This window comes from Phyllobates terribilis, unplaced genomic scaffold, assembly GCF_046119375.1.
Source record: "Phyllobates terribilis strain yellow unplaced genomic scaffold, ASM4611937v1 Scaffold_4__5_contigs__length_816908805, whole genome shotgun sequence".
Lineage (NCBI taxonomy): Eukaryota > Metazoa > Chordata > Amphibia > Anura > Dendrobatidae > Phyllobates > Phyllobates terribilis.
Genome location: NW_027362764.1, coordinates 234,680,046 through 234,692,781, shown reverse-complemented (window position 1 = coordinate 234,692,781; position 12,736 = coordinate 234,680,046). Strand labels below are relative to the sequence as shown.

At 45.7% G+C, this 12,736-nt stretch overlaps 1 protein-coding gene across 2 annotated transcripts; it reads right to left on the bottom strand.

The window, feature by feature from the left end:
- Positions 1-1,495: 1,495 nt before the first annotated feature.
- On the bottom strand, positions 1,496-12,476 carry TMEM42 (transmembrane protein 42). Of its 2 annotated transcripts, none has more exons than XM_073678154.1 (3): positions 12,285-12,476; positions 6,367-6,560; positions 1,496-2,244 (listed from the first exon to the last, which is right to left on the bottom strand). In XM_073678154.1, exons 1-3 carry the CDS (start codon positions 12,426-12,428, stop codon positions 2,097-2,099), a joined length of 486 nt encoding a protein of 161 aa, XP_073534255.1. In that variant the 5' UTR covers positions 12,429-12,476; the 3' UTR covers positions 1,496-2,096. The 2 variants fall into 2 exon arrangements, with proteins under 2 accessions (XP_073534255.1, XP_073534257.1); XM_073678156.1 differs by having other exon boundaries at positions 6,414-6,560.
- Positions 12,477-12,736: the final 260 nt, after the last annotated feature.

The following is a 12,736-nucleotide window of genomic DNA, read 5'->3' as shown; positions in this document are numbered from 1 at the left end:
CACTTTTTATATGTATTTATATATTTCCTCAATAAAGCTGTTTACTTTTGCATTTATATATGAATTTTTACATTTGTTGCCAAAAACTATAGCAGAGAATCCCATTGTTTTTTTGAAAATATGCTTAGTAATAATATATATGTCTAGTATACTTAACCCCTTACTTACCGGGGACGTATTAGTACGCATATTTGCGTACCCCCCGTTCAGTGAGGGCTGCTGCGCTGAGCCCTCACTGAACGGAGCACATGTCAGCTGATTCTTACAGCTGACATGTGCCCGCAACAGCCGCGGGTGGAATCGCGATCCACCCGCGGCTGTTAACCAGTTAAATGCTGCTGTCAATCTCCGACAGCAGCATTTAACGCGCGCTTCCGGGTAGCGCGTCATAAGCCCCGCCCACCGGCGACCCCGTCACGTGATCGTGGGTCGCCGATGGGCGTGCATGACAACCCAGGGTCTGCAGCAGACGCCTGTGGTTGTCATGATCTTGTCGCTATGAGCGCCACCTAGTGGTCGGCGCTCATAGCACAGGACCATTTCTGCTGCATGCAGGGGACCTGCTCGTCCCCTGTATGTAGCAGAGGCGATCGGATGGTTGCTGCTTCTAGTCTCCTATGGAGACTATAGAAGCATGCAAAAAGTAAAAAAAAAAAGTTTAAAAATATTAAAAAAAATAAAAAAATATAAAAGTTTAAATCACCCCCCTTTCGCCCCATTCAAAATAAAATATATATAAAAAAAAACCCCACATACACATATTTGGTATCGCCGCGTTCAGAATCGCCCGATCTATCAATATAAAAAAAGAATTATTCCGATCGGTAAACGGCGTAGCGAGAAAAAAATTCTAAACGCCAGAATTATGTTTTTTGGTCGCCGCAAAATTGCAATAAAATGCAATAACGGGCGATCAAAACATCGGATCTACCCCAAATGTTATCAATAAAAACGTCAGCCTGGCACGCAAAAAATAAGCCATCAACCAGCCCCAGATCTCGAAAAATGGAGACGCTACGGGTCTTAGAAAATGGCGCTATTTTTTTATTTTTTTTTTTTTACCAAATTTTGGAATTTTTTTTCACCACTTAAATATAAAAGAACCTATACATGTTTGGTGTCTATGAACTCGTAATGACCTGTAGAATAAGAAGGGCAGGTCAGTTTTAGCATTCAGTGAACATGGTAAAAAAAATAAATAAAAAACAACTGTGGTATTGCACTTTTTTTGCAATTTTACCGCACTTGGAATTTTTTTCCCGTTTTCCCGTACAGGATATGATAAAACTAGTAATGGCGTTGAAAGGTACAACTCGTCCCGCAAAAAATAAGCCCTCACATGGCCATATTGACCAAAAAATAAAAACGCTATGGCTCTGGGAACAAGGGGAGCAAAAACGAAAATGCAAAAACGAAAAATGCTCCGGGGCTTAAGGGGTTAATGTGTGTAAAATTATTAGGTAAGATCTTTGTAGAAACAGAAAAAAAAAAAAAATGGTAAAAAATTAACTTTACTTCCATAAAAGAAACATACCAGATACAGAAACAGGTCACATACAGAAAATATAGTAATTGCTGGAAGAAGTTATGGTCCAGTTTTGCCTCTACTCCTATAAAATTAAGTCTGTCCATTTGATTTCTGACAAAGGTAAACCTCTCTACTGAACGGAAGGGGAATAATAAACAGCAGGAGAAGAGAGGATGTGTGATTAAATGGCTCTAACCAAATTTATAATAATGATAAAAAATACAGTGCAGACCATGAATAAAAATGTAGTAGCAGTCTATAGCTTAAATCACTGCAATAATTTCAGGGACATCAATGTCCATTTAAAGCCAACTGTGAAATACAGCACATATTTTAGTGTTTTTTAGCAGAGATTCTTTCGCAGTAGGCCGGTTTCACACATCTGTGAAATACGGGCCATGCTCGTATAGACATATATGAGGCAGTTAGTTCAGATATAGAGACTTATTGGTCAAGTGGGGTCTCCTGATCAGAGCGCAGTTCACGTTTCACAGATGGCCTTAGAGCAATGTATGGAAAATAACGGTTTTGGTAGTCCATGGTAATAGATAACACTAGTTTCAGATGTCTATTGTAAGTTAGCTCTCCTTTTTTGTTGTATCTTCTGTCTGTGAAGAAGACGTGTGAAGTAAAACCAATCCACAGAGTGTAATAGAAATTCCGACCCACCACAGCATGGCACGCGATTCTCCAAACAGAACTTTGCCAAGGACAGCCTGTTGAAAAGATTATATAGATATTTATCAATAATTCACAAGACAATAAAAATCCCAAACGTCGATGACCTTTCTAATAAACAGATTATTACAATGAATTGTCTAAGGACTTCTATACCTTCTTGGTATCAGGAACTGATCATAAAGGGAGGGAAAAAATATACAAAAAGATCTGTTGTTTTTTTAACCCCCTCCACATGCTTATTATTTCTGAATAATTATATTGGCAGTACTGTTCCTGTGCAGTAGTTATGTCCATATACCGTATATACTCGGGTATAAGTCGAGTTTTTAGCACACCTTTTGTTCTGAAAAATCCCCCCTCGGCTTAAACTTGGGTATATACCCGAGTATATAGCAATTGAGTTGGTGGATAGTGGGGGGGGTGTGTGCGGCGGCGGAAGAGCGGGCACACGCGGTAGCCGCTGCTGCTGCAGCTACCTCGTGTGCCCGCTGCTAAAGGGAAATTTAGTAGCGGGCACGGTGGGGCGCTGAGCCGCGGCTCCTGACAGTGCCCGCTACTAAAGAGAATGCATACCGTGACTCCATGCGCTGCTCAGATGCCGACGGGACACCGCAGAGCTGGAGCAGAGGGGAGGAAGGAAGGTGAATATTAGTGTTTATTTTTTTTGTGTGTGCAGTTATTGGGGCCATGCACCCCAGGACTGAAGGGTGTGAGGGGGCCATGCACCCCAGGACTGAAGGGTGTGAGGGATGAGGGGGCCATGCATACCAGGATGGAGAAATTTACCAGTATCTGCTGCATTTCCCACACTAGGCTTATACTCGAGTCAATAAGTTTTCCCAGTCTTTTGTGGTAAAATTAGGTACCTCGGCTTATACTCGAGTATATACGGTAGCTTAAATGATGGCTTCGCCATTTGAAGCCATGCTAGAATTGGGTTCCTGGACTTCACTAAGCTGTACTTGCCTCAGATTCATCTGCCCACTGCAAGACTGAGTGAAGGAGATTCATTATATGAGATACCAATCTTTATGCATGATAGGATTGAAAATCTGGATTTCAATACATGGAGCGGGTGAAATAAGTATTGAACACGTCACCGATTTTCTAAGTAAATATATTTCTAAAGGTGCTATTGACATGAAATTCTCACCAGATGTCAGTGACAACTCATCCAATCAACACAGGCAAAGAAATCAAACAATAGATGTCCATAAATTAAGTTATGTGTAATAATGATAAATCACACAGGGAAAGAAATATATTTACGTAGAAAATTGGTGATGCATTCAATACTTATTTCACCTGCAGTATGATTCTTTGTTGCTCAATAAGATAAGCACTGCCTAAAAGTCCCTGGTAGCCAGTGAATGTTTGTGTGTTGATGGAGGGGATACGCCTTTGGCTAACAGTTATACTTCCTGTATCTTTCAGTTTATACAGAGGCGTATCTAGAAGGGGGGGCAGCCAGGGCATGTGCCCCGGGCGCAGCCAGCATGGGGGCGCAGTCGGGCTGCCTACTATGGCGGTCCGATGTGTCACCCCCGGCGGTTGCGTTCTGCTGACCCCCGGACTGAGAGTCGGCAGTTCTCCGAGCAGGGTGTCGCGAGCACAATTGAAGCTCTAACGATCAGAGCGTCGCCAGCAGCATGATCAGGTCATGTGATCACGCTGCTGACGTCACTCACCGGCGCTACAGCTGCATAGGCGCACATTGGTGGAAAGTGCTCTGTGCTTCATAGCTGAAGACACCGAAGATGGAATGGAGGTGAAGATTCATTGTGGGTGATGATTTACTATAGGAGGGGTGATTTATGGTATGGCTGGGGGGGTGATTTATGGTATGGCTGGGGGTGATTTACTATGGAGGGGAAGGGTGGAGATTTACACTATGGCTGGGCGGTGATTTACTATGGGGGGAGATTTATGGTATGGCTGGGGGTGATGATTTACTATGGGGGTGATTTATGGTATGGCTGGAAGGAGATTTACTATGGGGGGGTGATTTATGGTATGGCTGGAAGGAGATTTACTATGGGGGGGTGATTTATGGTATGGCTAGGGGGTGATTTATGGTATGGCTAGGGGGTGATTTATGCTATGGGGAGTGATTAATGGTATGGCTAGGGGGTGATTTATGCTATGGGGAGTGATTAATGGTATGGCTAGGGGGTGGTTTATTATGGGGGGGGGTGATTTATGGAATGGCTGGAGGGAGATTTATTATATTGCTCGGGTGAGATTTATTGTATGGATGGGGGAGATTTATTATATTGCTCGGGTGAGATTTATTGTATGGATGGGGGAGATTTATTATATTGCTCGGGTGAGATTTATTGTATGGCTGGGGGAGATTTATTATATTGCTCGGGTGAGATTTATTGTATGGCTGGGGAAGATTTATTATATTGCTGGGGAAAATTTATTATATTGCTGGGGAAGATTTATTATATTGCTGGGGAAGATTTATTATATTGCTGGGGAAGATTTATTATATTGCTGGGGAAGATTTATTATATTGCTGGGGAAGATTTATTATATTGCTGGGGAAGATTTATTATATTGCTGGGGGGGGGGATTTAGTGTGGGGGAGATTTTTTGTGTGGGTGATTGGTGCAGACACAGAATGGGGATAATGGGTGCGTACGGACACAGTATGGGGAGCGAGGGTGATGTGATGTGTGCAGACACAGTATGGAGAATTGGGGGTGTGTGAGGGTAAGTATACGAGGAGACAGTATGGTTAGCAGGAATGTGAGAGAGAAGACAGAATGAGGAGGAGGGGAGGGGGAAATAATGGGGTGGGAGAAAAGTGCGAGTGGGCACAGAATAGAGACTGAATAGTGTTGGGGGTGTAGCATGGGGGGACAGTGTAAGGGCACAGCCAGGCAGGGACAGTAGGCCAAGGAGGGGTGAGTGTGAAGGGCATATACTATAAGAGGGACAGTGTGGGGGTCATATTTTTGTACAGGGAATATAGTGAGGGGCAATTATTTATTCAGGGGCTCAGCGTAGGGCAGATATTTTTATTCAGGAGCATTATAATGACACGGCTATCTTTAAGGGTATCGTGTGGGGATGTGCTGCAGAGACGAGGTGTGTATGAGAAAAGTCATCATGACGTCTGGACAAGAAGAAGAAGAAAGAACGACTCCAGAGACATTGTCATCTATCAGGTACCTGGATGTAAATGTTATTTGTGATACTAATTCTCATATTTTTATTTATGTTAGTGGTTGTTTAAGTTTGTGATGAGTCTGCAGTCATTCTATGTGGCCGCAGGCTTCTGCATTCTCACAGTGCTCACTGCATGCTGTCAGCGATTTGCATACATGCGTTCACATGCTTACTAGAAATGCGTGGCCTGACTCAGTGACAATGAATTGAGCGAGGCCAGACACGTCTAGTCAGAATGTGGCCAGAAGTATACAAATCACATACTTTTGCAAGGCAGAATCCTAAAAGTGTGCAGTGCATGCGCTGTGAGAATTCAGATGGCTGTGGTCACAGAGTGACTGCAGACTTTCATCTCAAACCTGGACAAGCCCTTTAATTATAAAATGAAGCCCTGTAGCAAATCCTAACAGCGTGTTATATCCTCACTGTCAGGATTCAGCTCTGCTTGCAGGTTCCATCAGTTATCACATGGATACCTCACTCACATGCGATTTTCATACTTACAGTCACGTAACAACGAGCTTCTCTTTCTGCTTCTCTCAGTTTTTCACTGAACATTGAGAATTAGGCAGAGCAGCTCGTCGGCACGTGACTAAGTGTGCAAATCGCATATGTGCTGGGGGGAATGGAGGTGGAGGGGGGCAAACTGAACTCTTGCCCTGGGTGCCAGAAAAGCCTAGATACACCTCTGCTTTATAACATTTTTAAGGTATTAAAATGTGACTATTCAAATGACATGTCAGGTTAGGTTGTGGCCACACATCATTATGATCACAAATGTTACCCAGACACTTGAGACTAATGATAGTGAATGGGATTGCACAAAAATCCAGCAGAACTAGATTTGCACTGAATGTCAAGCAGCGGCACCTTGCGAGTTGCAATGTGACCATATTTCCTAACATTATTTGCAATCTAGTAGCACAACACTGCGATCTTAGGTTGCACAACGACAAGTTCCTATGTAGCCCTAGCCTTACCGTTTAACGTGAGCAGTATCTACATTTGTGAGTACAGAAATACCCACCGAAGACACAAAATTTGAGGCGGTGGTTGTCACAGTGGCAGCAGCTGAGGATGAAGAATATCTTAAAGCTTTGGCAAAGAAGGTCCACATGGCAGCATTAAACGCAAACACCAGTCCGGCACAGCCCAGGCGGAGGATGAAGTGGACCTAAAACCACCACAGACATAGAAAAAAGTTAATTCTGTGTTTCATGTCGCCACAAAGTATACAACATGGTGAAAATGTGATTCATAAGGAAAATTAAAATTAGATTTCATGTGCCATCACCCTTCCTACGCAATACTGCCTGCGGTAGCCATGTGCCTTTGCCCGCTAAAAGAAAACGCGAGGTTACTAGTAGGAGCCAAAGACAGTAGTGTGGTGGAAATGTACGGATCCAGAAGTTGAGAATGTGTATTTTTTTATTTTAGGACCACCATTGGCTCTCTTGAAATAAAAAAATATAGCGGACAAACCCTCAAAGCAGTTACTAACATATAAAAAGCATCAGTATGACATGTTCAGAAGCTGCGGAAACTAAGGAAGGCTGAGAGAGGTGACCGAGGCACTCGGTATGTGAGGAAAGAGTTGTCTACAGACTCATGTACCAGATGTTGCATTAATAACCTGTGCAACCTACTTTACAAGTCACATGGATATTACTATACATGAGACTTCTGTCATGCTAGGTATGGGAAGGACCCAGCGTACGACGGCGGGAAAAGGGGTGGGGGGGGGGGGAGCCCAGCAACTAGGGAAAGGGAAAGTGGAGACCCCTAGTCAAATCGAACAACATCCTGACTCCCCTATCGTCCGTAAATAGGTTCCGTACCTATCGCCGAGCAGGATACAATAGCCCTGGCAGTCCCTAGAACTAGGCCCTAGGAAGGGAGGGGGTGGTGAGTACTAGTCAGCCCCACTGCAACTAAAGACAAACAAGGGAAACAGACAAGGGGATAAACTTAGCTTTGAGAAGACACCAGAAACATCACGACTACAATCCACAAAGGAACTCCAAGAAGAATCTAGCCGACTGCTAGAGCTCCAGACTTGAACAGAGGAATTTACTCTATCACCAGTGACTCTCTGGAGAAACTGAGGGTATTTAAAGATCTAGCAAGGGTGTGTTAATTAGCAGCAGAAGGTGGAGATCATCGCTGGGTCCTGGAAAGGGACAGATGATGAAAGGATCAAGAAGGTGTCTGCAAGGCCAAGCGCAGTGACTTTCTACTGCCTGCCGGATCCAGAATGACTGTCTGTCAAATCTGATACACCTATGACAACTTCTCCTGCTCCTGTTGTACTGTGGCTAATAATTGGCCACAGAGGGTTCATAAATTTAAGCAGCACAGGACCACTGAGGCCAATAAGTGGCTGCAATGGTCATGTGATGGTGATGTCACACTTCTAGGCCCTCCAAGAACAAAAATGTGCAGGATAGTAAGTATGGTCCTACATGGACCCTCATAGAAACTGCTGTATAAAACACTGCTGTGAGGGAAATACAGATCTTGGCCAAACACAGTGATTCAGGGGATCAGGCAGCAGGGGGATATCCACAACAGCCCAAATTATGTGTGACATGGTGTAAGGGCATATGCCAGGTTAGAATCATAGTCAACTATACCAGTTTGCAGTCTTCATCTGCAGCCACTTCCTTTTCTGGGGGAATGGGGAGCGGGGGGGGGGGGGGGGGCACCAGCTGGCATAAGCAGTCCTCAGCATCAATTGTAGAAGATGATACAGATAAATGTTCATATTTAAATGGAGCCAGTAATAAGGAGATTGCATTGCACTGCATTCTCATACAAGGCCATATGGGTCTTTTGCTCATTGTTTTCTGCCCTGTGTGACTAATGAGTTCAACTCCCAGACCTCTACATATAGTTATTCCATGTATTCTCTAAATAAATTGGGGGAAACCCTTAAAGAGGTTGGGTTGTCCACTCCTTAATTTATTCTTAAATTGTGCCCCAAGAGTATAAAAAAACAAAACAAACAACAAAAAAAAACAGTGTACTTATGCACTGATCCCCTCAGCTCCTACATCCTGCTGCTCAGGTCTCCTGCCGGGGGGGGGGGGGGGGATATCACAATACCACACAAGCAATGTTCACATATGCACCAGAATATTAGTTTTCCAGTTTCAGTATATAGAAAGGAAAATAACAAAAGTGACAGATCCATCAGATGACAGATATGACATACCAATCCTCATGACTATAAGGGGTCTGTGGGGTTTCCATTAGGATGTCAGTCATTTTGACCTGCTGTTCTTTTTATGTCCTGCCAAAATGAGGGAATCTGCAGAAAAGGATCCTAATGGAACATGCAATGCAGATGTGAGCGGAGTCCTACAAGAGATATCTTACGAATATCATTTTTTATTTGGGGGATGTCTTCAGATTGCAAATTGAGTCTGTTTAAAAGAAAATCAAGCTTATTCAAGTACGTGCGTGCGCGCGCTTCCATGGTATTTCCGGTCAGAGCTCCGCACACTGTTTAATAAATTGGATGGGTCCGCTGTAAAAACAACAAAAGTGTCACAATATTTATACAGTGCCTACAAGTAGTATTCAACCCCCTGCAGATTTAGCTGGTTGACACATGCGGAATTAACTTGGCATTGTGACATTTGTACTGTAGATCAGCCTGGAAGTGGGAAATGCACTGCAGCAAATTTTTTTTTTTTTTTTTTAAAAACGTTAAAAGTTAATTCAGAGTGTCATTTATTATTCAACCCCTCAAACCACAAGAATTCTGTTTGGTCCCCCTAAAGTATTAAGAAGTAGTTCAGGCACCAAGAATAATGAGCTTCACATGTGTGGATTAAAGATTTCTTTTGCCAGCCTTTTCTGACTATTTAAGACCCTCCCCAAACTTGTGAACAGCACTCAGACATGGTCAACATGGGAAAGACAAAGGAGCATTCCAAGGCCATCAGAGATAAGATCGTGGAGGGTCACAAGGCTGGCAAGGGGTACAAAACCCTTTCCAAGGAGTTGGGCCTACCTGTCTCCACTGTTGGGAGCATCATCCGTAAGTGGAAGGCTTATGGAACTACTGTTAGCCTTCCACGGTCAGGACAGCCTTTGAAAGTGTCCTCCCGTGCCGAGGCCAGGCTTGTCCGAAGAGTCAAGGCTAACCCAAGGACAACAAGGAAGGAGCTCCGGGAAGATTTCATGGCAGTGGGGACATTGGTTTCAGTCAATACCATAAGTAACGTACTCCACCGCAATGGTCTCCGTTCCAGACGAGCCCGTAAGGTACCTTTACTTTCAAAGCGTCATGTCAAGGCTCGTCTACAGTTTGCTCATGATCACTTGGAGGACTCTGAGACAGACTGGTTCAAGGTTCTATGGTCTGATGAGACCAAGATCGAGATCTTTGGTACCAACCACACACGTGACGTTTGGAGACTGGATGGCACTGCATACGACCTCAAGAATACCATCCCTACAGTCAAGTATGGTGGTGGCAGCATCATGCTGTGGGGCTGTTTCTCTGCCAAGGGGCCTGGCCATCTGGTCCGCATCCATGGGAAGATGGATAGCACGGACTACCTGGAGATTTTGGCCAAGAACCTCCGCTCCTCCATCAAGGATCTTAAGATGGGTCGTAATTTCATCTTCCAACAAGACAACGACCCAAAGCACACAGCCAAGAAAACCAAGGCCTGGTTCAATAGGGAAAAAGTCAAGGTGTTGGAGTGGCCTAGTCAGTCTCCTGACCTTAACCCAATTGAAAACTTGTGGAAGGAGCTCAAGAATAAAGTCCACATGAGACACCCAAAGAACCTAGATAACTTGGAGAAGATCTGCATGGAGGAGTGGGCCAAGATAACTCCACAGACCTGTGCCGGCCTGATCAGGTCTTATAAAAGACGATTATTAGCTGTAATTGCAAACAAGGGTTATTCCACAAAATATTAAACATAGGGGTTGTATAATAATTGACCCACACTTTTATGTTTAAAATTTAATAAAATTCAACTAAGCAACATAACTTTTTGGTTTGTAAGATTTATGCTTCTGTTCATAAAACCTACTCTCGTTTGCAGTTTGAAGGCTCTAACTTATTTGCATCTTATCAAACCAGCTAAATCTGCAGGGGGTTGAATACTACTTGTAGGCACTGTAGAGACATTTCAAGAATATTTATCTTGGAAAACTGGTGTAGACTGCTTGATGAATCGCTGTTTATTTCTTGCGCCTGTCTAAAAAGATGGAACCTTTCAGAAAAATAAATAAATAAATTTGAGCCCAGTCTGCGTGATAGTATTCCATAGCTCCATTCAGGATTCTGCTTCTCAGAGATTCAGACAAAGACACGGATACAATGCAGAAATGCAATGTGAACAGGATCAAACAGTGACGAGAGCAGATTTTGCCCCAATAACCCCTGGCACGCCAACCTGTGCTGTCTGGTGAGCTCAAAGGAGGGTTATAGCCAGCAATATGGTACTGTGCCATATCATAAAAATAGAGGGTTGAGGGCAAATGGCGGCACAGTCATCCGGGCACACCCAGGCGACGCCCCATGGTGGCACAGTCATCCGGGCACACCCAGGCGACGCCCTATTGTGGCACAGTCATCCGGGCACACCCAGGCGACGCCCCATGGTGGCACAGTCATCCGGGCACACCCAGGCGACGCCCCATGGTGGCACAGTCATCTGGGCACACCCAGGCGACGCCCCATGGTGGCACAGTCATCTGGGCACACCCAGGCGACGCCCCATGGCGGCACAGTCATCTGGGCACACCCAGGCGACGCCCCATGGCGGCACAGTCATCCGGGCACACCCAGGCAACGCCCTATTGTGGCACAGTCATCCGGGCACACCGAGGCCCTATTGTGGCACAGTCATCCGGGCACACCCAGGCGACGCCCTATGGCAGCACAGTCATCCGGGCACACCCAGGCAACGCCCTATTGTGGCACAGTCATCCGGGCACACCCAGGCAACGCCCTATTGTGGCACAGTCATCCGGGCACACCCAGGCAACGCCCCATGGTGGCACAGTCATCTGGGCACACCCAGGCGACGCCCCATGGCAGCACAGTCATCCGGGCACACCCAGGCGACGCCCCATGGCGGCACAGTCATCCGGGCACACCCAGGCAACGCCCTATTGTGGCACAGTCATCCGGGCACACCGAGGCCCTATTGTGGCACAGTCATCCGGGCACACCCAGGCGACGCCCTATGGCAGCACAGTCATCCGGGCACACCCAGGCAACGCCCTATTGTGGCACAGTCATCCGGGCACACCCAGGCAACGCCCTATTGTGGCACAGTCATCCGGGCACACCCAGGCAACGCCCCATGGCGGCACAGTCATCCGGGCACACCCAGGCGACGCCCCATGGCGGCACAGTCATCCGGGCACACCCAGGCGACGCCCCATGGCGGCACAGTCATCCGGGCACACCCAGGCGACGCCCTATGGCAGCACAGTCATCCGGGCACACCCAGGCGACGCCCCATGGCGGCACAGTCATCCGGGCACACCCAGGCGATGCCCTATGGCGGCACAGTCATCCGGGCACACCCAGGCGACGCCCTATGGCGGCACAGTCATCCGGGCACACCTAGGGGAGCCCGGATTATATAAAGTCTGTTGTCCCAGAGCTCTGGAAGAAAATAAACAGGATTTCATGAAATAGATAATTTTGGGGCAATATTATTATAAACTACATTTCAATAACTTTATTTATGAGAACAAGACTACGGCGCTTAGAGGATGGTCAGTATTAACTCTTTACAACCGGTCACACATATAACTACTTAGACTGAGTGTATCAGCACTTCATACACAGGAATAGATGTAGATTTGCTGGCAGTACACGAATTCTCCACGCAGAACACGCCAGCAGGCGGCCACTCACCCACTCGCAGATTTCTGCCCGCTCCCCTGCTGCAACTTCACACACGTTCTTCATATAATCCGCACCCAGGGCAAATTTAGCGGAGGAGGCTGACAGCGCCCCCAAGAGCCCGGCCGCCGCGCAGCAGCCCCAGGTGGACAACATTGAATAGCTCGGAACTTACTTCCTGTTTTACCATGTGACCGAGTGAGGTCGCATGACGTAGGCACTGGAGACGGGTCGGCCATGTTATGTAAGGGCAGGCCGCCCACAGTCTGTCAGATTTCTTGTGTAATAGGCAGAAAATCTCTACTTTGGTTTGGTCATAAATGTATAATATTATAAATTGATTTAATAGGGCTTAGTTTTAATAAAACCTGCCAACAAGTTAAAACAAACTCAGGTCATAATCATGTTGATGGATTTTTTTATATATATAATGCAGTGTGACAGAGCAATTTGCAGTACTGATT

Coding starts and splice junctions, on each gene's coding strand:
- TMEM42 (XM_073678154.1), bottom strand. CDS start 12,428: ATGTTGTCCACCTGGGGCTGCTGCGCGGCGGCCGGGCTCTTGGGGGCG. Junction 6,561..12,284: donor GGGCAGAAATCTGCGAGTGG/GTGAGTGGCCGC, acceptor TGGTGGTTTTAG/GTCCACTTCATCCTCCGCCT. Junction 2,245..6,366: donor GATACTGCTCACGTTAAACG/GTAAGGCTAGGG, acceptor TCTTTTCAACAG/GCTGTCCTTGGCAAAGTTCT.